Source organism: Camelus ferus, chromosome 11 (genome assembly GCF_009834535.1).
Source record: "Camelus ferus isolate YT-003-E chromosome 11, BCGSAC_Cfer_1.0, whole genome shotgun sequence".
NCBI lineage: Eukaryota > Metazoa > Chordata > Mammalia > Artiodactyla > Camelidae > Camelus > Camelus ferus.
Genome location: NC_045706.1, coordinates 50,130,323 through 50,148,962, shown reverse-complemented (window position 1 = coordinate 50,148,962; position 18,640 = coordinate 50,130,323). Strand labels below are relative to the sequence as shown.

The 18,640-nt window shown below is 52.0% G+C and overlaps 1 protein-coding gene across 3 annotated transcripts in view; it reads right to left on the bottom strand.

The window, feature by feature from the left end:
* Positions 1 to 1,343: 1,343 nt before the first annotated feature.
* The window catches only part of COL13A1 (collagen type XIII alpha 1 chain), a 158,518-nt gene continuing 141,221 nt past the window's right edge, over positions 1,344 to 18,640 (bottom strand). For all 3 annotated transcript variants that reach the window (XM_032491543.1, XM_032491542.1, XM_032491541.1), the window contains 6 exons: positions 16,663 to 16,698; positions 14,495 to 14,548; positions 13,259 to 13,312; positions 12,213 to 12,248; positions 3,325 to 6,336; positions 1,344 to 1,650 (listed from right to left, as the gene is read on the bottom strand). In XM_032491543.1, coding sequence (XP_032347434.1) covers positions 5,986 to 6,336; positions 12,213 to 12,248; positions 13,259 to 13,312; positions 14,495 to 14,548; positions 16,663 to 16,698 — 531 coding nt within the window. In that variant the 3' untranslated portion in view covers positions 1,344 to 1,650; positions 3,325 to 5,985. The remainder of the gene's footprint in view (positions 1,651 to 3,324; positions 6,337 to 12,212; positions 12,249 to 13,258; positions 13,313 to 14,494; positions 14,549 to 16,662; positions 16,699 to 18,640) is intronic.

Genomic DNA, 18,640 nt, shown 5'->3' with positions numbered 1-18,640 from the left:
AAGGCCTAGGCTTGGGCTCATGGCGCCTGGTGGAGAAGCCGGCCCTGGGTGAGGCCAGGAAGTGGGCTCGGGATGACCAGGGGTGGGGGTGGGGGTGCGGCAGCTGGGGCTCCCCCTCAGGGGGGAGAGCAACTGTGCCAGCTGCTGGCTTGGGCCTGGGTCCCTCATGCTTCTGCCACGAGGGGAGGGGACATCTGACCACAGAGAGCAGCTCTGTTCAGCCACTTCACTTTTCAAATGAGACTCAGAGGAGGAAGATGCCTGATTTTAAAATATCTGAGTGGATATTTGGTAGGAATGCAGGGAATGGTCCCCTGGGGTCTGGGCGGCATGTGGTCCCATGAAGACAAGAGCCTGTGAGTGCGACCTCACCCCACAACGTGGTGGGGGTCCTACGAATGTGAAACCCACTAATTTAGATTTCGTGTGACTGTGTGTGGACAGAGTCTCCATTTCAGTCTGCCTTTGTACACTTTATGATGAAAGGATATACGTATAAAGACAAGTTAAAGGGTAAATAAAATGGGGCTGTGTGTTTAAATTACCCAAGTACTTTGTTATTTTCAAGCTCTTTAGAAGCATCAGTTGTTTTGTAACATCTAATAGCAAATCTGAGTGCTACACCGTAGGTAACACTTACCTAGTCTTTAAAATAGTTTTATTTTATTTATAAGCAGTGAAACCCTTATAGGCATTGTGCTAAGAACAGTAAACAATAAAACTCTATTTCTTAAAAAACAGAAAGAACTTTAGATTGCCAGTCTCACCCAGATACGTGTTTTCTGAATGTTCTCTGTTGGAGTGGAATGGCTTTGAGGCAAATTTTTCAACAGCTAGTTGTGAGTGGACCTTGCAAATCTCTATCGAATGAATGGGCATCATGAGCAATAGCTGGTACTAGTGATTGCAGCTCAAAAGGAAGGGAAAAAACCACCAAAAAACAAAAGCAGTAGCAAGTAGCCCTTTGTAGCCCTGGGGGCTTGGAGGGTTTCAGCGTAACTAAACCCTGCATGCGCATGTGGTGCTGTAATGAACGTGGGAGGTGTTACAGTAGACATTGCTTAATACAGTCCCTTCCTCCCTCTATTGGACTTCATGTTTCAAACCATTACACTTCTGAGGATCTCTGCTTCTGGGATTTCCTGATTTCACAAGAAGAGAATATATTTAATTTAAAGATACATCAGGATCATGAATTGCCATGTTTCATTTTTTTAAATAATGAAAATCCATAAGAGTTTAAGAAATTCTTAGACACACCTAGTTTAGCAAACACCTCGGACCTCCACATTTCTGTGAATTCACACATAAACTAGCCAGCACCTGAGTGCTGGATGGCCCTCTTTGGCACCAGAACAGAATAATTTATTAAGCTTCAGTACTTAATAAGTGTGCACAAATATCATGCAAACGTACGACCATACTCACAAACGAAAAGTGTATTAGAGTCGTAGACTTATACAAAACATCTTGTAAACAAAAGGGAAGAGGTTGGTAATTTCTGTACAAAATATGCAGGTTTTCCTTTTTTTTTTTAATAATCTGTAAGATGTATCATACTTCTGGCATTTTCAAAAAGTGAAAACTGTATAAAAATAAATATTCTATGTACAAACACACACACAGGCCAATCCCAGGTTAGAGGAATCACTGCAAAACAAAAACAAACACAAAACAAATTGGAGTTAGTCTCAGTCAGTCTGTGGGTATGTGTTTCCCTAGTGGGAAATAAGGTAAGTCTTGTCCTGGGTTGAATGGGAGCTTTGGGTAGGGGAACTGGGGGAGCCAGGAACCCCCTAGTTCCAAGACCCTAGTGCGGACAGTCAGCGCCCTGAAGGTGGGAAACCACTTTCTCTTTCCAGTCACTCCCTGTCCTGGCCACTAGGGGGCACTTTCTCTCTATGCTGCCTTCAGCGGCCTTTTGGTTGAATTACCGCATCTTTGCAGGCTGAATTTACGGTGAGAACCAACAGGCACCAGGCTCTCTAGTTGCTTCTCCCGGACACTGGCTCTTGAGAGTGGCTGTTCTCCCCCTGCTAAGCTTAGTCAGTCATCTCTATCTCCTAACCATCCACAGCAATCTTGAAGAAGAAAATCTTTCTCTTAGGGGACACGCCCCTCACCTGCTTCTTGGTGCTTTAACTAGGTCTAGGGGCACTCAGCAAGAGGACGAGGCCAGCAGGAGGGACAGGTCCTTCTCCCTTAGGTGCTGAGCTTTTCGTTTCTCTTGTTAGGGGGTGCTTTAGGTACCTGGGCAAGTAGGTACTCAACCCAGGGCCTGGTGTCTTGGTGGTTTCACTGCTTTGCCAAGCCCCATGAACTGATGAGACTGTGGGCATTTAGCACAGAGGAGCTTATTCATCTCATTGTGAGTGTGACTGCTGTCACTGAGCAGGACTGGGTTAGCCAAGCACAGACTCTCATACAGGTAGGGGTCTCCAGCTCTTTTATGAAGATGAACCAACCCTTCGAGACCATGATGGTGGAGGGCTGGTGAGAAGTCTCTGAGCAGGAGGCAAGGTGAAGGGAGGCCATAGGTGGGTCTGCATGGCAGCTGCTACCTTTGCAGGACCAAGTTGGGCTTGCGATTAGCAAACCAATGGCCCTGGTTGTGCTGGGGAGCCCTGCACTTTTGGGGCCCTGGATGAGTGAGGTGATGGCATCGAGGGCACAACCTTGTGGTGTCAGCTTTAATGATGGCAAATGCCAAGCAAGTGTGAGCAGATGAAACCTCACTGTTGGTAGGAATTCTGGGAACCCAAGAGAGGTTGGGCTGAGTTCTCTCATGTGCAGAAGCATGAAGCTCTGACAGCTTAAGTTCAACGGTAAGAGTAGAGTGGTGAGCTGGCCAGTCTCTCCGAGGAGGTATAGAATCCACATGACTTTATAGTTTAAGCAACTTAGATTCCCTACATCTGGATAAACGTCATCACATGGCTTAAACGGCCTCCTATGAACACTATGAGACGAGCTACTGATAACTAATTTTAAAAACATGGTGTAGAACTCCATGCAGGAAGGACACTGTGATAAATGAACCACACAAAGCATAAAGATGTCACTTGGCTGGCTGCATGGACATTCCATACACTGGGGTTTGCTGATGCCTTAAAAAGCATTTTTAAATGTTCTCCAAGTGCATGCAGTGAGTGGCATGTTTAATGGGCACCCTGCCTTTGGGATCATTCCTTTTTTGACCCGTGCCCCGCTGCCTCATCTGCAGGAAGGCCTGGAATGGGAATTGTGCATGCTTTATTGCACGGCAGAGAATGGAGCCCAAGGCCACCTCTGCCCTGAGGCCCTAGAATGCTGGGAAAACCTTACCTTGTTCCAGCAGCCCTGGACTGGTAAGCCGTCTTCACCCTGCAGTGAGGAAGGAAGGCAGATGGCTCAGACTCTCCGGGATAGCCCACCAAGCCGCCGGACGGGGGCACACGGGCCACAGACACAGGCAGTTGATCGGGATGTAGCCCACCTGATGGTCTGTCTCTTTTCTCCCCATGGCGCAGCCTCAGAAGGAGGCAGGAAGCAAGCCCGCCAGTCTGCCCACTGGCTAAGCTCACAGGTAGTTACTGTGCAAGGGCAGGGGCTGTCCTGGCCTATGGGCTCAGCAAACACAGGGGACCTGAGTGTTGTGGAGAGAACAGCCTGGAGGCCCGCTGGCTTCTGCTCTGGCTGTACTGAGTGCGGGTGCCTGTAGGCAAGTCACTCAGTGCGTGGGGGGGCCTCAGTTTTCTCATCCATAAAACCTGGGCAAGGTGCAGCTCTGTGAAACAACAGCCCCCCCCCATGTCTCCCCTCTTATTCTCCTCTCTTCCTTAGCAGCTGGAGGAGGACATTCAGGCAGTTATCATCTGGTGTCTAATGAGGAGGAGGAGGGATGACCTCACAGACATCACAGTGTGGGCCTGAGGTGCCTTTAGCAAGGGGACAGGGCTCCCGGCACAGCCTGGGACACTGATGGGGATTTGGGGGGAAAAGGCAGAGGCAGGACGGGAATCCATTCGGTGTCGCCTGTCCCCTTTACCCATGGAGCAGCTGCAGCCTCAGGACCTCCTGAGTCTCCTCGAGCCCTGATATCCTGGCTGCTCTGCACACCCTGGGGAACCTAGAAATCTCTGAGAGGCATGTGGGGAGGGTGAGGCTAAACCAGGGCAAAGATCTGGTTCTCAATTCAAGTCTATTAGAATTGTAGCCAGATTCTAGAACTCCAGGCTCCAGGGCAGAGAAAGAGATGGACACAGGGTTTCAAGGGATTGGAGCAAGTGGTCAGCCCCGTGGAGGTGGAATGGTAGCCCCCTGTGCCCTGGACCAACTTCATCCATCCACGACAGGCGCCTAAACCGCTCACCTGGCGTTCCGCAGACAGCTGGCCCTGCGCGGAGGGCCCAAGAAGTCTAGTTGCCTTGTGTTAAAATTCATGATCAATAGCCCCCCTGCCCCATGTCCACAGTAACACAATGCAGGAGACGGGGCAAACAGCAACCACAGAAAATAAGAAAGGGAAGACATGTACACGTCCACAGCACAGTCAGTAGACACGTGACACGTGTTGCTGGTGGAAATGCCAGTTTGCACTACAGGTCAAGTCAAGATGACTTTCATTGTCCCCTCTGGGTTGGGGAGGGTCTGCAGGGGGTGGTGGTGCACCCGAGGGTTCCACGAAGACCTCTGTCCCCTTCCCCAGCCCAACACGTCATACGGACTCTGGAAGGCAGAGGAGCCCCCGCGGGCCACAGCAGCATTCCCATTGGCACGTGGATGGTGGCGGCGGGGACAGAGGAGGGCTGGGCAGGCAGAGGATCACGGTGGTGTCGGGGTGAGGAGCAGGGAGGCCAGGGCTGCAGCCGGCAGAACTCAAGGTGTTCAGATGGTGGGAAGGGATGTGGCAGAGGCGACAGCCGGCTGGTGATTAATGGAGGTGCCGTGGAAGGTGCGGAGGTTCCAGGGTTGGGAAAGGTGCCCGGTGCTGCATGCTCTGGGCTGGGGAGGTGGGGGCCGGGAGGCAGGGGGCGTGCTGCTCTGGGTGCTCGCTGCTCTGCCTCTCCTTTTGCTGCCTATGCTGGTCCTAAAAAGTCCCTTTAGGGGCCCTGAGGTCTCCTGTCAGGGTCACGCAGTGTTTTTCTTACCACTTTTTCTCTTCTGTTCAAAGATAATTCCTGTGTGACCCTGAGGTGGGGATGTGAGGCGGGGAATCCTCATCTGACAATTACTGGTATGAAAATAGCTTTCTTAGCGCCAAGCCTCATCTGGAAATTTAGGAGAGCAGGAAGCTTCTGAGCCAGTTGCCTTGAAATGAAGTGCCATCTTCTGCTTCCTTGCAGTAAGCTGAAAGGATCTCAGTGGCCGCCTGGAACATCCCCGCCTAGAGAGGGACTGGGCGTGGCAGGACCTGAACTGCTGCCACTGGTGTGGGATGTGCTTGGGAGCAAGTCCGAAATGTCCCTCCTGCCCCGTCTCCTCCCTCCTCTTCCTTAACTACATTTGTATCCTCTCTATGCTCTTCCAGACTTTTCGGTGATGAACCACCTGAAGATGAAAGAAAGGGAAACCAAGGGAGGGCGGTGTAGGGTCTTCTGGGACTTAAGCAAAAAGGATGAACCCTTCAGGATCTAGAATCCTGACCTAGGACCACCCCCTGGTTCTGGGGTGTCACTGGGACAGTGATCCCAGACCTATCCTGGAAGAACAGTCGGGGTACCCCCTCCTCCACCTGGCTTCTAGAACTCTTTATTCTGCCCCGTTTATAAGGGTGCCTGCCCATCTGTCCCCTGCTAGACTGTGAGATGCTAGAGTGGAGAGGGATGTGGGGCTGACTCATTCAAATGTTTGCTAACACTCATCTAACTAAGTGCAGCGTGGGAGAGAAGCCACAGTCCTAGGAACCTGTCCCTTGTTTTCCTTCTGGCGGCAGGTTTGTCTAGAAACAGTTCAGAAAGGAAGGTCCGCTACAGCTAAGGCTGGCACTAGATGGGGAGGGACGGCTCACATTAAAGTGACGGGCTTTTGAAGCAGCTGTAGGAGGAAGCCGAGAAAGCATCTTGGCAAACTTTGCATGCAAGAGGGGGATGTGGCGGGAGCCCCTGAGGACCAGCCAGGGCAGGCTGACCCTTGGTGTCTCCAGGGTGAAGAGGTGGGAAGTGGAGACCGGGTGGATGGAGCAGAAGTGTGGAGGGCAGCTGGAGAGGCAGCAGGCATAAACCACACACGTGGGGAAGCCCAAACTGGCCATGCAGGCGAGGGAGGGTGATGCCATACCAATGGGCACGGGGCATCCAGTCCGTCCAGCCCTGGTAACCCCGGCTCCCCTTTCTCTCCTTTAAAACCTCGATGTCCCTGTTCATGAAACCAACCACGATGATTATTTAGGTCAAGGCCGGCCAGCTCCGACTGTGGAGTGGAGAGGCCCAGTCCTATGCTGGCCAGGATGCAGGACCCTCAGGGCATCTGTAAGGAGGCTCCAAATGCTCGCTGCTCCCATCTCCCCAGTTCTGCCTTTGTGCTTCCTTTGATTTCTGGGAGAGCTGAGCTTTGGAATGTGTATGCCCAGCCCCCTCTCCATTTAGAGACTCACTTGGAGTAAACACAGATGAATTTCAACGTTAGTGCATCATAATTTTCAAGGCCTTCAAATGGGTTAAGACATTTGAGAAGCCAGGCAGATGTGCCACAAATCATTCCTTATTGGCTGGTTTGGGACAGCTTCCTGGAGGGTGTCTATCTGCTGATTTTGGTCTGCAGCTTTACAGGTTTTAGCCAGATGCCTGGTGGGCTTTGGGAGGCTGTGTATAAAAGCCCCCTCCATGGCCTCATTCTGCCCAGTTTTGGGCATAGGTAGCCCTTAGGAGACGCTAACCCCAGTGTTCTGCATCCTGACCAAGTGGGGATTCAGACGGCTTGAACTGCTGGCCACAGAAATGGCCACAAAACAAAGAAGGCAAATTTGAGGGGGCGTGTGTCACTGTGACATGCGACACTGGCTTCCAAAGCCATCTTGGAGCTAAGAGCCAAGGCCTGCTCCCAATCGCTTTCCTCGTGGTGTCTCCATTTCCACACATCAATTGTTCGGCATCTTCAAAGGAAAGGGATTTAGCGAGAATTACTTGCAGCTGTGGTTTCAGGGCAACACCAACAGCAGGCAGAATTTCACCGGCCAAGCAAAGAGATAGGTATTGGTGGAATCACTCGGTTTTTATCCTAGTTTATTTGCCTTCTTTGTTTCCAGCTTGCAAACCTCAAGGAAAAACCCAGAACCACCAAACAATAGATGGAAACATACCAATGGACAGGGGGCATCTAATCCAGGCGCTCCTTGGTCTCCCTTATCCCCCTTAGGCCCTCTAGAGCCTTTCTTCCCCCTCTCCCCCTGTAAATAATGGTTTAGTCCAAGAAAAAAAATAACATCAAAACTTTAGGATCATTCATGTGTTAAGGTTAGAGACAGAAAAAGAAAAAAAATGAAAGAGGGAAAAATAGATTCTCTCAATTAGGATACGCCCCCCAGTGGGATGAGGGGTCCGTACGCACCCCCCACCCCTGGAAGAACCTGAGAACCTGGCTGAGGCAGGTGTGGAGGGTGGGGAGCCGCGGGCTGAGAGCCAGAGGTGGAAGATGATAGTGGCGGCCAGTTTTGCTAATACCGTGGCCACTTTTGCTAATACCGCGGCCACTTTTGCTAATACCGAGCCCAGAGCGCATCGGTAATGATCCACTTCCTTCTCTTTCAGGGTCCATTTTTGAAAGGCCCTGTCCTGACAGCTTTTGTCCCAGTTGGTTTCCATCCCTTTGATAGTCTGTTAGGAGGTGAGTGATCTCGTTTAGAGCCCTGGGGTGTGTGCAGGCATATGGGAGTGTGCACATCCATGGCTGGTGCGTGTGTGTATGTGAGCCTGTGCGTGTGTGTACAGTGTGTGCTTGTACACGTGTGTGCAAGTGCACATGTGTATGTGTGTGTCCAGAGCTCACAGGCAGCACCTGGCTCTCCGCTGGGTCCTCCCATTTTGTGCATCTCTGGCCCATCCTGGTCTGAAGTCACTGGCAGCTATTTGTATGTGGGCATGCTGGTTCGAGAAATGTATTTGTTTCTGAAAAGCTTCATTATCATTTCTCTAAACTGAACCCTATTTTGTGTATGTCAGGGTCACTCTCCATTTAAAGAAGCACTGTGGGGAATTCTTTGTCATACATTTGAGTTTGGATTATATTTTGGGTCTCCTTATAATGGGGCCAAGTGTGCCCCTGGGGAGTCGCCCTGGGAACGCTCCTCTGCTCCGGAAGGCCGGCTGTCTGATGCTGGGAGGCTTCTCTGGCCTTTCTCCAGGGCGACGAGACATTTCAGGGTGGGTGGCTGAATGGTCAGAGCAAAGGCTTGGAGCCAGAGCAGGGTTTGCCTCTTATCAGCCACGTGACTTTGCGAACTTACTGAACCTCTCTGAGCCTCAGTTTCTTCTCCTGTACAATGTGGATAAAACACCTGCTTCAGAACTTTGTTGTGAGGTCTTTGTGCACCAGTAGTGCTTAACACTGGCATGTAGTACGTGCGCTGTAAGTGACGGCTGCTTCAGACGATGGCAGTAACCATTGTCATTTCTTGCCAACCAGCACAGGAGCCGAGGCTGCCGCCAGAGGTGCGGTCTCGCCGTGTCCACTGTGCTCCCGCAGTGGAACGCTGCAGGGCTCCTTAGAGGGAGGCAGTGGATTAAAACAACTTTTAATGTTTCTCTACATCTTTGGAAATTACCCCAATTTTTTGATTCCAGAGGTCGCCTGCCACTGCCAACATTCTAAGTGAGTTGTCTAAAATGCAAATGCTTGCTTAGAAAATGAGATATGTTTGAGAGGAACCATGAATATGCATATTAGGTGTCATCGCACTGGCTCTAGGATACGCCCACCAGTGAGGATATCACAGCACAATTCATCTGCAGACGCTGGACAAGTAAAACCACTAGCTGCTTGGACAGGGAAGCCCCGGGGTAAACTTTCTCGGGAACGTGGCTCCTTATTGTCCCTGGGGCAGGCCAGTGCAGAAGTGAGCACAGTTTCCTAAGTTCAGAGGGTAGGTGAAACTCTTGGGGAGTGGGGTTCAGGTCCCAGTGACGTGCCCCTGGGTAAGAGGGTCAGCCACGGTCCTTTCAGGATGGGAAACTTGCACTCTGGGCTGCCATGTTCTAAGGGCACAGGAAGTGGCCTTCACTGGGCGCCCCTTGGAGACATTGCAGCAGTAACTGCGCCTACATCCTCACCCTGGCCCTCCAGGAGGGACACGAAAGAGCCCAGGGGAAGAGGAGAGTTCTGGCTGGTACAGAAGGGGGCAAACAGGGTCAGCAGCAGATGTTTCTTTAAAAATAAATATAAACCTGATTTTAGAGGATGTAAATTGAAGCTGGGAGAGTGGAAGGGACAGGATGAGGGATGTGCGGTTATTATAATGGGTGCATATATCTAGAGGGAGAAATATTGAGTGGAGGAAGGAAGAAAGAAGCAGGCCTGGCCGAGAGAGTAGAGGAAGGGGAGGGAAGGAGGCAAGGGGGCCTGGGGAAGCACCACACACACACACACACACACACATGCACACATGCACCCCATCCCCACCCCCCAGACAGCACATCCCGGAGAGTGGCCGCAGCCTCACTGCACGCACTCAGACCTTTCGGTTGGCTGGTTGCAGGCAGTTCCACAGTAAAGTCCGGTTTCCCTGATGCCCAAATTGCCAAATTCACACCACCCTTTATACTTTTCATCCTAAACACAGCTCCTTGGCCACATTCACAGGGCTCTTAAGGGACAAGGAAAATGTCTCTAGTGACAAGGATAGACACCTTTTCCCTGGGATGTGTGTCCCCTTAGAAAACTGCCTGTCTTGGGCTCTGGCCCTTGCCCACCCCTACAAGGACCTCTTTCCTCCCGTGAGCAGGAACGACACTCCCAGACCGCCCTCTGGCGGGACTTGAAGAAGCCCTGTTGTAAAGACGTGTCTCAGTTCATGGTAAGATAGGACCACAGATGCTGCGGCACCTGCTGGTGCCTCTCTGATGGGTTCCCTGGGGGTGATGGGGGCGAAGTTCAGGAGCCTCCCTTCCATGCCCGGTGGGCACAGGGGCTTCAGACTCTCCTGGCTTTGCCTCCACAAGCAACAATGAAGCTTCCAACCAGAATGTCCTCTGAGCAATTCTGGCCTTTTACCTGGACCAAAGTGTCAACATTCTGAGCTTCCAAGCACCAGAAAAGCTGGTCGTGGCAAAGCATTGACTCTGCATGGACCTCTCTTCATTTTGGAGGCCTTATCACCAAGCCCTCATCGCTCCCCCCAGAAGTCCTGTTAGGACGGGTGGCATAAAGTGGCCTGAAAGGGGAGGCGGGACGTAGGGGGTGCTCTTCTAGGACACTCTGGCCTCCTGAGAGTCAGAACTCTTGGATGGAAGAAAAAGCCGGTCCTTGATGTGGAAACCTGCCCTTTGTAATAAGTCAACAGGTTCTTTGTGGTGCACTCAAGGGAAGATGCATGCAGCCTGCCTGTTTTCTGGACTTGACTTTTTACTAAGTGACATACTGCTAATTTACCTGTGGGATGGGGGAGAATGTGTAATACCTTAGAAAGGGGAAGTGGAGAAGGAATGCTTTCCCACTGAATCGTGGGGCCTCAGCGGCTCATTCAGTGACCTCAGTTCCTTAAGTGTCAGAGCCACCAGCCTCCCACCTCCTCTCCATCTGTCACAAGGGCATATCCCTGCCCCATCTCCACCTCTAGAGCAACACGGCCACTGCCACCTGACACTGGAAGGACTGGTTTTGCAGACTTTCAAATGGCCCAGTGCCTCAAGCCAACTGGAAAAGTCTTAAGAAACAGGTTTAATAGGTGTTAATTGAATGTAACAAAGAAAACAAGAACACTTTAGAAATAAATCAGAAAGGAGGTTAGTTAGTATGCCAACTGAGAGGTGGAATGATCAATTATTTTAGTGGTCTAAATTCTTTGATGCCACAGTAATGAAGGTGGGCTTCCCAGCTTGCCTGAACAGGATGGCACGTTTCTGGAAGTAGGTCTGTTTATTCCAGTGGTTTCTAGACATGGTCTTCCCATGGACAGTCTGGTAGGGGGAGGTCTGCCTGCTCGCTCTTGTTCATAGATTATACGGGACAAATTGACTGATTTTGATGAGCTGCCAGAAAGGCGAATTTAGGAATATGGAAGTGTTCAATAAATCCATCTTAAATTACAGTTGATGCCAGATATAAACACACAGATTCTGGCAGGTTCTATTCATGAACAGTTACCAGTGTTCAAAGGTCAGCTTCTGGAAGCCACCTGCTCTGTCTCTGACCCTCTGTGGGAACTCAGAACATGTTATCATCGTTCTGGGCCTTGTTTCTCCATCTGTTCTTACCACTCCTCTTCTACCTCTAAGATCCTTGGATATTATTCCCACTAGAAGATGCTCTTGGGCCTCTAGTGGTTCCCCATGAGAACCACTGTGATGAGGCAGCCAATGCATGAGATGCTCCAGAAAGGAACCCAAAGGTCATCCCTTGGTCAGAAGTAGTGAGATGATGCTGCTGGGCCCAAGTGTGCCATACACACAGCATGTATCGTACAGCATCGTGTGGCCCTGGGTGCTGTGGACACTCAGTAACTGTGTCCTGATGAAGAAGGCAGATACCAAGGGAGAGCAGGGGGCCCTGGAAGGCACAGTTTGTGTCATAGTCCTGCCGACTCTTGCCAAGAAAAATAACAGCTGGGGTCGTTTTTAAAACGGTTGGCTGCGTACAACTAACTGCTTGTCCTTGGACCTGCGAGGTATTCTCCCCCCCCCCCCCCAGTGGCCTGGGATGCCTAGTGAGACTGTCAGGGGACCAGAACTAGGCAAGGACGGGTATAAAAATACCATCTAGAGGCCCATCATCAGGGCTCCGTCCAGGGAGCCAGGCACGTGGCTCCTGGTCCTGGATGGCAGTGCTAATCTGATGGCCACCCTGGGATTCAGACTCCTCTTTTCTCGTGGAAAAAGATGTGCTTCCATTTCAGGAGTAGGTCCTGGGCTCCCTGCATGCCACGGATTAAGCCCCTCACTATAAAGCCTTTTAATTTAGGGTGATTTATCAGGAAAAACTGTACTTCCTTCCATACTGGGTCAGGAATCCCCAGTTGGTCATTCCACCTCACCATGAGGACGTCAGTAACGAGAGCCAGAGCGCGAGGACTCAAGACTCACCCGGTTGCCTTTATCCCCGGGTGGTCCGTGCAAACCCTACAGTAAATCAGAGAAACAAAGACACAGTAATAAGAAAGCACAGAATGTCCACACAGTCCTCCCTTCCAGGCTCATAAAGCTCTTTACTGGTGCCTCATTCATTGCAGACTGGTTTAATTATCCCCATTTTATGGAAGGGGGGCAAAGGAGAAAACTGCTCAAGGAACTTGACCCCGAGACAGACAATGAATTATGGGAAAGCCAAACAGTTCTGGTTTTCTGGCTCTGCAGCCAGTGCCCTGGCCTGCGGCCGAGTTCTTCTAGATGGCTCATCCGAGGACACGGTCTGGGTGCAGACTTCTCCTAGAAGAGCAGATGTTTGCATGGCTCTCCTGCCAGACTCTTGCTAGAATAATGACTCCAGAGCCCCTCTTGTCAAGGTGCAGGCCGTTCCCCTTGGCTTTAGCTGGGGGGTGGACACAAGGCAAAGACTGGCCAGAGGTGCCTACTTAGCCAAAGCACAGCTGAGCATGGAACCCATGAATAGACAGAGGTACCATCTTCAAGGGGGTGGGGAGCCAAAGTCCTGGCTCTCTTAGGCAGTCAGCTTTTCTAACCACGCAAGGGGAAATCTGCTGCAAATGGAAAGCCGGTCCCCTGCATGGGAAAGCTTCCCGTCTTGGGAAGTGTCTCCTTGCCTTATAGTGATCTGGACTCGATCCTGTCCCTCCTTGAGGGCAGGGGCCATGGTACATTCACCTGTGGGACCCCCGCTGCATAGAACACAGAGGCTTGTGGCAGAAGGTGCTCATCCGGGTTCACTACATCTCGCAGATGTTCCACACGGCTGAGGACCTGGTTTCCTAACGGGTCGTGTCCCCTCGAGCAGTGCCCGGCAGGGAAGTTCTAGAGACTGGGCCGGGGGCTGCTGGCTGCCTCCTCTGTCAGAGAAGTTAGAATTCTCGCTCGGCTCTAGGCTTTTTTGCCCTAGGCTCTGGGTGTTTAGACAGTGGTTCTGTGAGGGACCCGGGTGGGTGAGAAGAAACCTCTGAGCCCATGAGACTTACAGGAAGCCCAGCTGCTCCCGTTGGTCCTGTCATCCCGGGGTCGCCTTTGCTGCCCTGAAACAGGAACAAGAACACGTGACCCTCCTTGACATGGTAACAGCCTTCCGTCAACCATTTTCTGTTTTTGTACAAAACCTGGGAAACCTGCCTAGTCCCTTCAAAGAGCCCCCCAGGAAGCAAGGGCTAGGTGAAGCGTGGGGTGAGGGTGGGGTGACTGGTGTGGGCTCTGCCCCGAGGAGGGGGCTTAGAAGCCCCTCGCCTCCTCCCTCCACAGAGCCTATCCCCCAAGGCCCTCCGGAAGGACTGGACAGTGTCTGGGGGGTACTAGCTGGGCAAAGGCAGAAGCAGCAGAGAACACAGGACAGGAATGGGCGCAGACAAGGGAGGCAGAGGAGAGAGAAAGCGAAGAGGGGAGCTTCAAATTTCTCTTTGAAGCTGCAAGTGTCACTCCTCAGAGTAGCCATCCTGGTTCCCCAAGTGGCTGGTGATCTCAGGGAAGCCCATGCCTCTCTCCAGAAGCTCCCTGCCCTTGCCTCTTCCAGCTGTGTGGTCTGAGAGAGGAACAGAGTCTCCCCCACGGCAGAACCGGCAAGGTGGGCGCACGGTGAGAGGGAAAGCTGCTCCCACCGGCTGCTGGGGAACCCAGCAGCTGCCCACTCAGAGGTCCAGTGCCTGAGCTGGCTCTCTAGCAGTCCTGAGGGTGTAGAACCGGGACCTGGCTGGGGGGAGCTGATGTGAGGAGTTCTCGCCTCCACGGAGCCAATGCTTTCCACCCCTGCACACGCCCATTGCACTGGCTAGAGCTCAGGGAGGTGTGATGGTGGGAGCCTGCTTGATGCACCGGCCTCCTGGCTTCTTGATGTCTGCCAAGATTTCTAACACCATCTGTCACTCCATGTCATGCTGTCTGCCTAAATCATTGCAGAGTTTAGGTGTGCCCAGTGACAGCAGCACCTGGGGCCTTGCCAGTCACCTGTGACTGATGCCAGATGACCAGGAGCTGAGTGGGGGAAGCTCTCCAGGTCTTAGTCCAGTTGTAGCTACAAACTGAGCACCTGGAGCCTGCCCACTCGCCTATGGGCTGTTGGGACGGTCACCAGGGGGAGACAGGGATGAGGGGCTTGCTGGGTTTAGGAGGAACGGATGAGGCCGAGGCTGCTGGGGCTGATGCGGTGACATTGCAGGTCACAGGCGCCAGGGCTGAAGACCCGAGGCTGAGGAGCACTGAGCACTCACCCTCTCTCCCTTTGGTCCCGCTGGGCCTGGAACTCCAATTGGTCCTGGAGTACCCTGGGGAGGTGAAGGAAAGGAGAGGTGAGGGTTCTGATGCCAGGGGGAGCCCCAGGAACCCCGCCCGACGCCTGGAGGTGAGCAAGGTCCAGAGGCCCAGTTTTCAGGGTTGGCGAGGCCAGGCTCATTCAGGGCAGTCATTTGACTGGGCCGTGTTCCTGTTTGGGTTTGGGGGCCTTGGGGAGAGAGTGCCTCCCCCAAGCCTCAGAGCCAGATTTGAAGAAGGACACCTTTTCGCTTCACAACCAAGCTTGCCAAGGCTGAAAACAGCAGGAGAAGAGGTGCTTAGTTTGCTCCCAGAAGCGCTCGGGAGGGAGTTGACGCCATCCCAGGGGCAGGGGACTGGGGGCTGGCACCCCTTTGCTGACGCAGCTCCACATGCAGCGGGAGGGTCTTCATGCCACAGGGACCGATGCAGACGCACACACAGAGGTAGGCGTGGGAGGGTCATTCAGCCACCGCCCACCCCACCTGCCCCCACTGCGGGCCCTGGCCCTTAGCCTCTAGCTGGGCCCCCTGGCCCCGCTCCCAGGCCCTAAGGAACTGGCTGGGTTGGAGAGTGAATGAGTTCGCTCTGGATGTCTGCTGTCACTGGCCTGGCAGGGAAATGTGTCATAAGTACTCCCGATTCGAGGCTGCAGCTGAGTTGGGGCAGCTGGAGTGATCAGAGCTGTGTTGCTTAGGGACAGAGCAGGGCTTGCTATGACATCATTAAACATCTTCTGCAGGTTCCAAAGTTACAGCCCGCCTAGGTGACGTCTAGATTTCAGAGCTTCCTATTGCTCTGCATTGGTGATTAGTTTCTTGTTCGGGACATGAGCACGTGGGCCTGGGCCTGTGGGCAGTTCCCGGTGCTGCTCTGGGTGTAGCTGTGACGGGGGGCGGAGGCAAGTGGGGAAAGACTGATTTACTTTACATGGGACAAAAAAAAAGAGCTGTAAGACATTCTCAGTGCTCCCTTTGATGGGGGGAGGAAAGCTGTGGGTATCTGTGACTGTGTCAGAACAACACTCTGGACGCACTGGCCAGCTTCAAGTCCTGTCTCAAAGGCCTGCATACTCTGCAGTATTGGAGTTTCTTGGCCTCTCTAAGGGAGTTTTCCCACCTGTGAAATGGGGATGATAACTTGAGTGTCTGCCTCCTAGGCCGCTGCCAGGTTAGAATGGATGAATGCATGTCATGCATTTGGTGCTGGGCCTGACATCTAGGAAGTGCCCAATAAACGTTAGAAGCAGCAGGGTAGGATCATTCTTCCCATAACAATTTTTCTTTAAGTTTGTGATACTGATTTTATGAGAAAAAAAGCTGTCAGGTCCAAAGGGGACAGAATACATGAATGTGCACTGCTCCCCTCTGTCCCACATGAATGGACTAAGTGGTGGAGAGGAAAGTCACAGTTTCTCTGATTCCAGCCACACATAATCCCCCAGCCGTGGCTGGCCACCTGGGCAAGGTGTGCTAGGTGCGAGGGGGGTGGTGGAAGGAAACGAGGGCAGCTGCGGTGCCACAGGAAGTGAGCGGTGTGGTTATAACATGCCCTCGGAACACGGAGCTGGGACTGGCCTGTGTGCTCCTAAGTGCTACACCCGCCCTTACCCATCAGTGCTGTCCCCACCTACATACACACCAGACTGGTGGCGGCACAGGACTAGGAAGCCCTTGTGGGCAGACAGGAGATGGACAGAGCTCACAGCATGAAGATGACGAAGCGTGATGGGCACATACAGACACTGTTGTGTTTGGTGGGGACAAGTCATGGCCCAAACCCCCAGGGCTGGGCTCCCCGGCTGAATGCAGCCTTCCTTGAGGAACAGAGTCTTTGCTGCCGGAGCAGCCTCCCACCGCCCACATCCAGAGGTCTGGAAATCCAGATCTGAGGACCCCGGGTGTATACTATGGACGGGGAAATTTAGATGAAGGCCAGTTTTTTTTTTGCAAGAGGCCTGAGTAAGCACTTCTGAATTGAGCACAGATGGTACTTTCCGGTGTTGGTGGTGAGATAAGGCATGATTCACTGAAAACACAATGCCACAGCAGGACAGACGAAAGGGATTACAGGCCAGGGGAGGGGTGGGGTGGGGTGAGTTGAGGGATAATGGAGAAGAGACACTCACCGGTGGCCCAGGCCTGCCGTCCAAACCTGAAGCTCCCTGGACAAAGGGAACAGTTTGACCAAGAGAAGGGGAAGGGAGGAACGGGAGGGAGAAAAAGGGACCAGGGAGGGAAGAGGTGAGTGAAGCAGTGACTCTGGACAGACATAAATGCTGGTAATCAAACAAAACGGGGACAATAAGCTCGGGAGGACAGTAATGTATTCACATGAAAACCAACAAAAACATGGAGACGCTGGGTGCAGGGGGCCGACGGCTGAGCAGGCTGGGAGGAGATCAGTGCAGATGGCCGTTCTGATCCTCTGTGCCCCCTACTCCCCTCTCTCCTTTTATTCTTTCTCAGAAACACCTCTCCCAAGGGGTTGCAGTGCTCCGGGAAAAGAGATACAGAAAGTAAATTCATGGAGAGGTGTCTGGAACCAGAGCTAGTGCATCCTCCCCAGGACAGGCCTTACTTGGGAGAGACATGCCTATGTGACAGGAGGGGCCCAGGTGAGGGTGGTCTGCATACCTGTTGAGGCCAGGCCATGCTGGGAGACCCCAGGAGGCTCAGCTTTGAATTACAGCATTCAGCTTTGAAACCTGGGTAGAAGCTGGCCTACTTCAACTCAGCTGGGTGAGAGGAGTTGGGCCTTGAATGGTAATACTAAGAATGACTGACATTTCTCTGGCACTTTACAGTTTGCAAAGCTTAACACAAATTCAGTCCATTCATATTATCCCAGACAAGATCTCTTTTACAGAAAAAGGCTTTAGGGGGCAGCTGACTGGGATGGATGTTTAAGGCCATGTATCCCTTGGAATAAACTGGCTGGCAGGTGGGATGCTATGAGGGCCCACTCATTCTGCAGCATCCGGTGATATATTCAGTGGGAATTACAGCTCTTGCTCCAGTGCTGGGCTATGATGCTGCCCCTACAGCTCACCTAGGAGAACAGGGGTAAAATTATCTGATGACTCCAATGTGACTAACCCGGGGGAAGGCAGCAGGGACACTCTAGGCCAGGAGGGACTGAGTTCTTGAAAACTGCTTCCAACCAAGCCTCAGAAATGAGCCTAGGCCTCAGGAATTTAAAGGTGGGGGAACATCCCCAGGAAAGAGAGGGCAGGGAGGGAAGGGTGTTGGGTAGTAGATCCTTCAGGGCTTTGCTTCTCAGTTTTAGGACCACATAATTCTAGACCAGTCTTGCTCACAGCCTAGAGAGTTGTGGTTCTCAATTCTGGCTACAATGTCAGAATCTCCTGGGGGTAATATTAAATAATACAGATGCCTGGGCCCCACTCCAGCCCAATTCAAACAGAATCTCCAAGAGGAGTCCTGGGTAATAGTGTGTTTGAAAAGCTCCAGGTGATTCCAATGTGCAGCCAGTACTGAGAACCACTTCTGTAAGGCAAATAGGAGGAACTCGGAAGGATGGGCCTGGAAACTCAGGCTGCTATGATATGAAATAAAGCATAGAAGTGAAGCCTAAAAACAGAACTTCAGCTAAACAGCCATCTACTTTGTCTATGCAGCATTAATACTGAGTTGTCTTGAGAGGTCTGGAGCAGAGGGCATGAACTGGAGGCTTGGGGGCCATTTGTGGGCCACTGACATATTTTGTATGGGCTGCAGGATTGCAAATAATTTTGATTTACTATTGGAAAATGAGGAGATATTACATAAAATGCCAGATGCCTAGCTTCCTTAGAAAAATTAGAATATGCAGAAATACTGGATCCTCATTCCTCTAAGGTAACAGTCAGCTGAACTGAGAAGGGACTGGACCCCTTAAGAAGGGACACATGGTCTCCGGTGTACCACAGTCCGCGCCACTCCTTATTATCCCTCTGAAGTCCATGTGAGTTGCCATTTATGAATATTACTTGCTCTGTTGTTTTCTTAAGCTAGCAAAAGTACTTCTCTGTACCCATGTCCCTATCAAAAGTTGAAAAATTAAAGACAGAATGAGTACTTTGTCTTTTCTCTGGCACTTTCTTT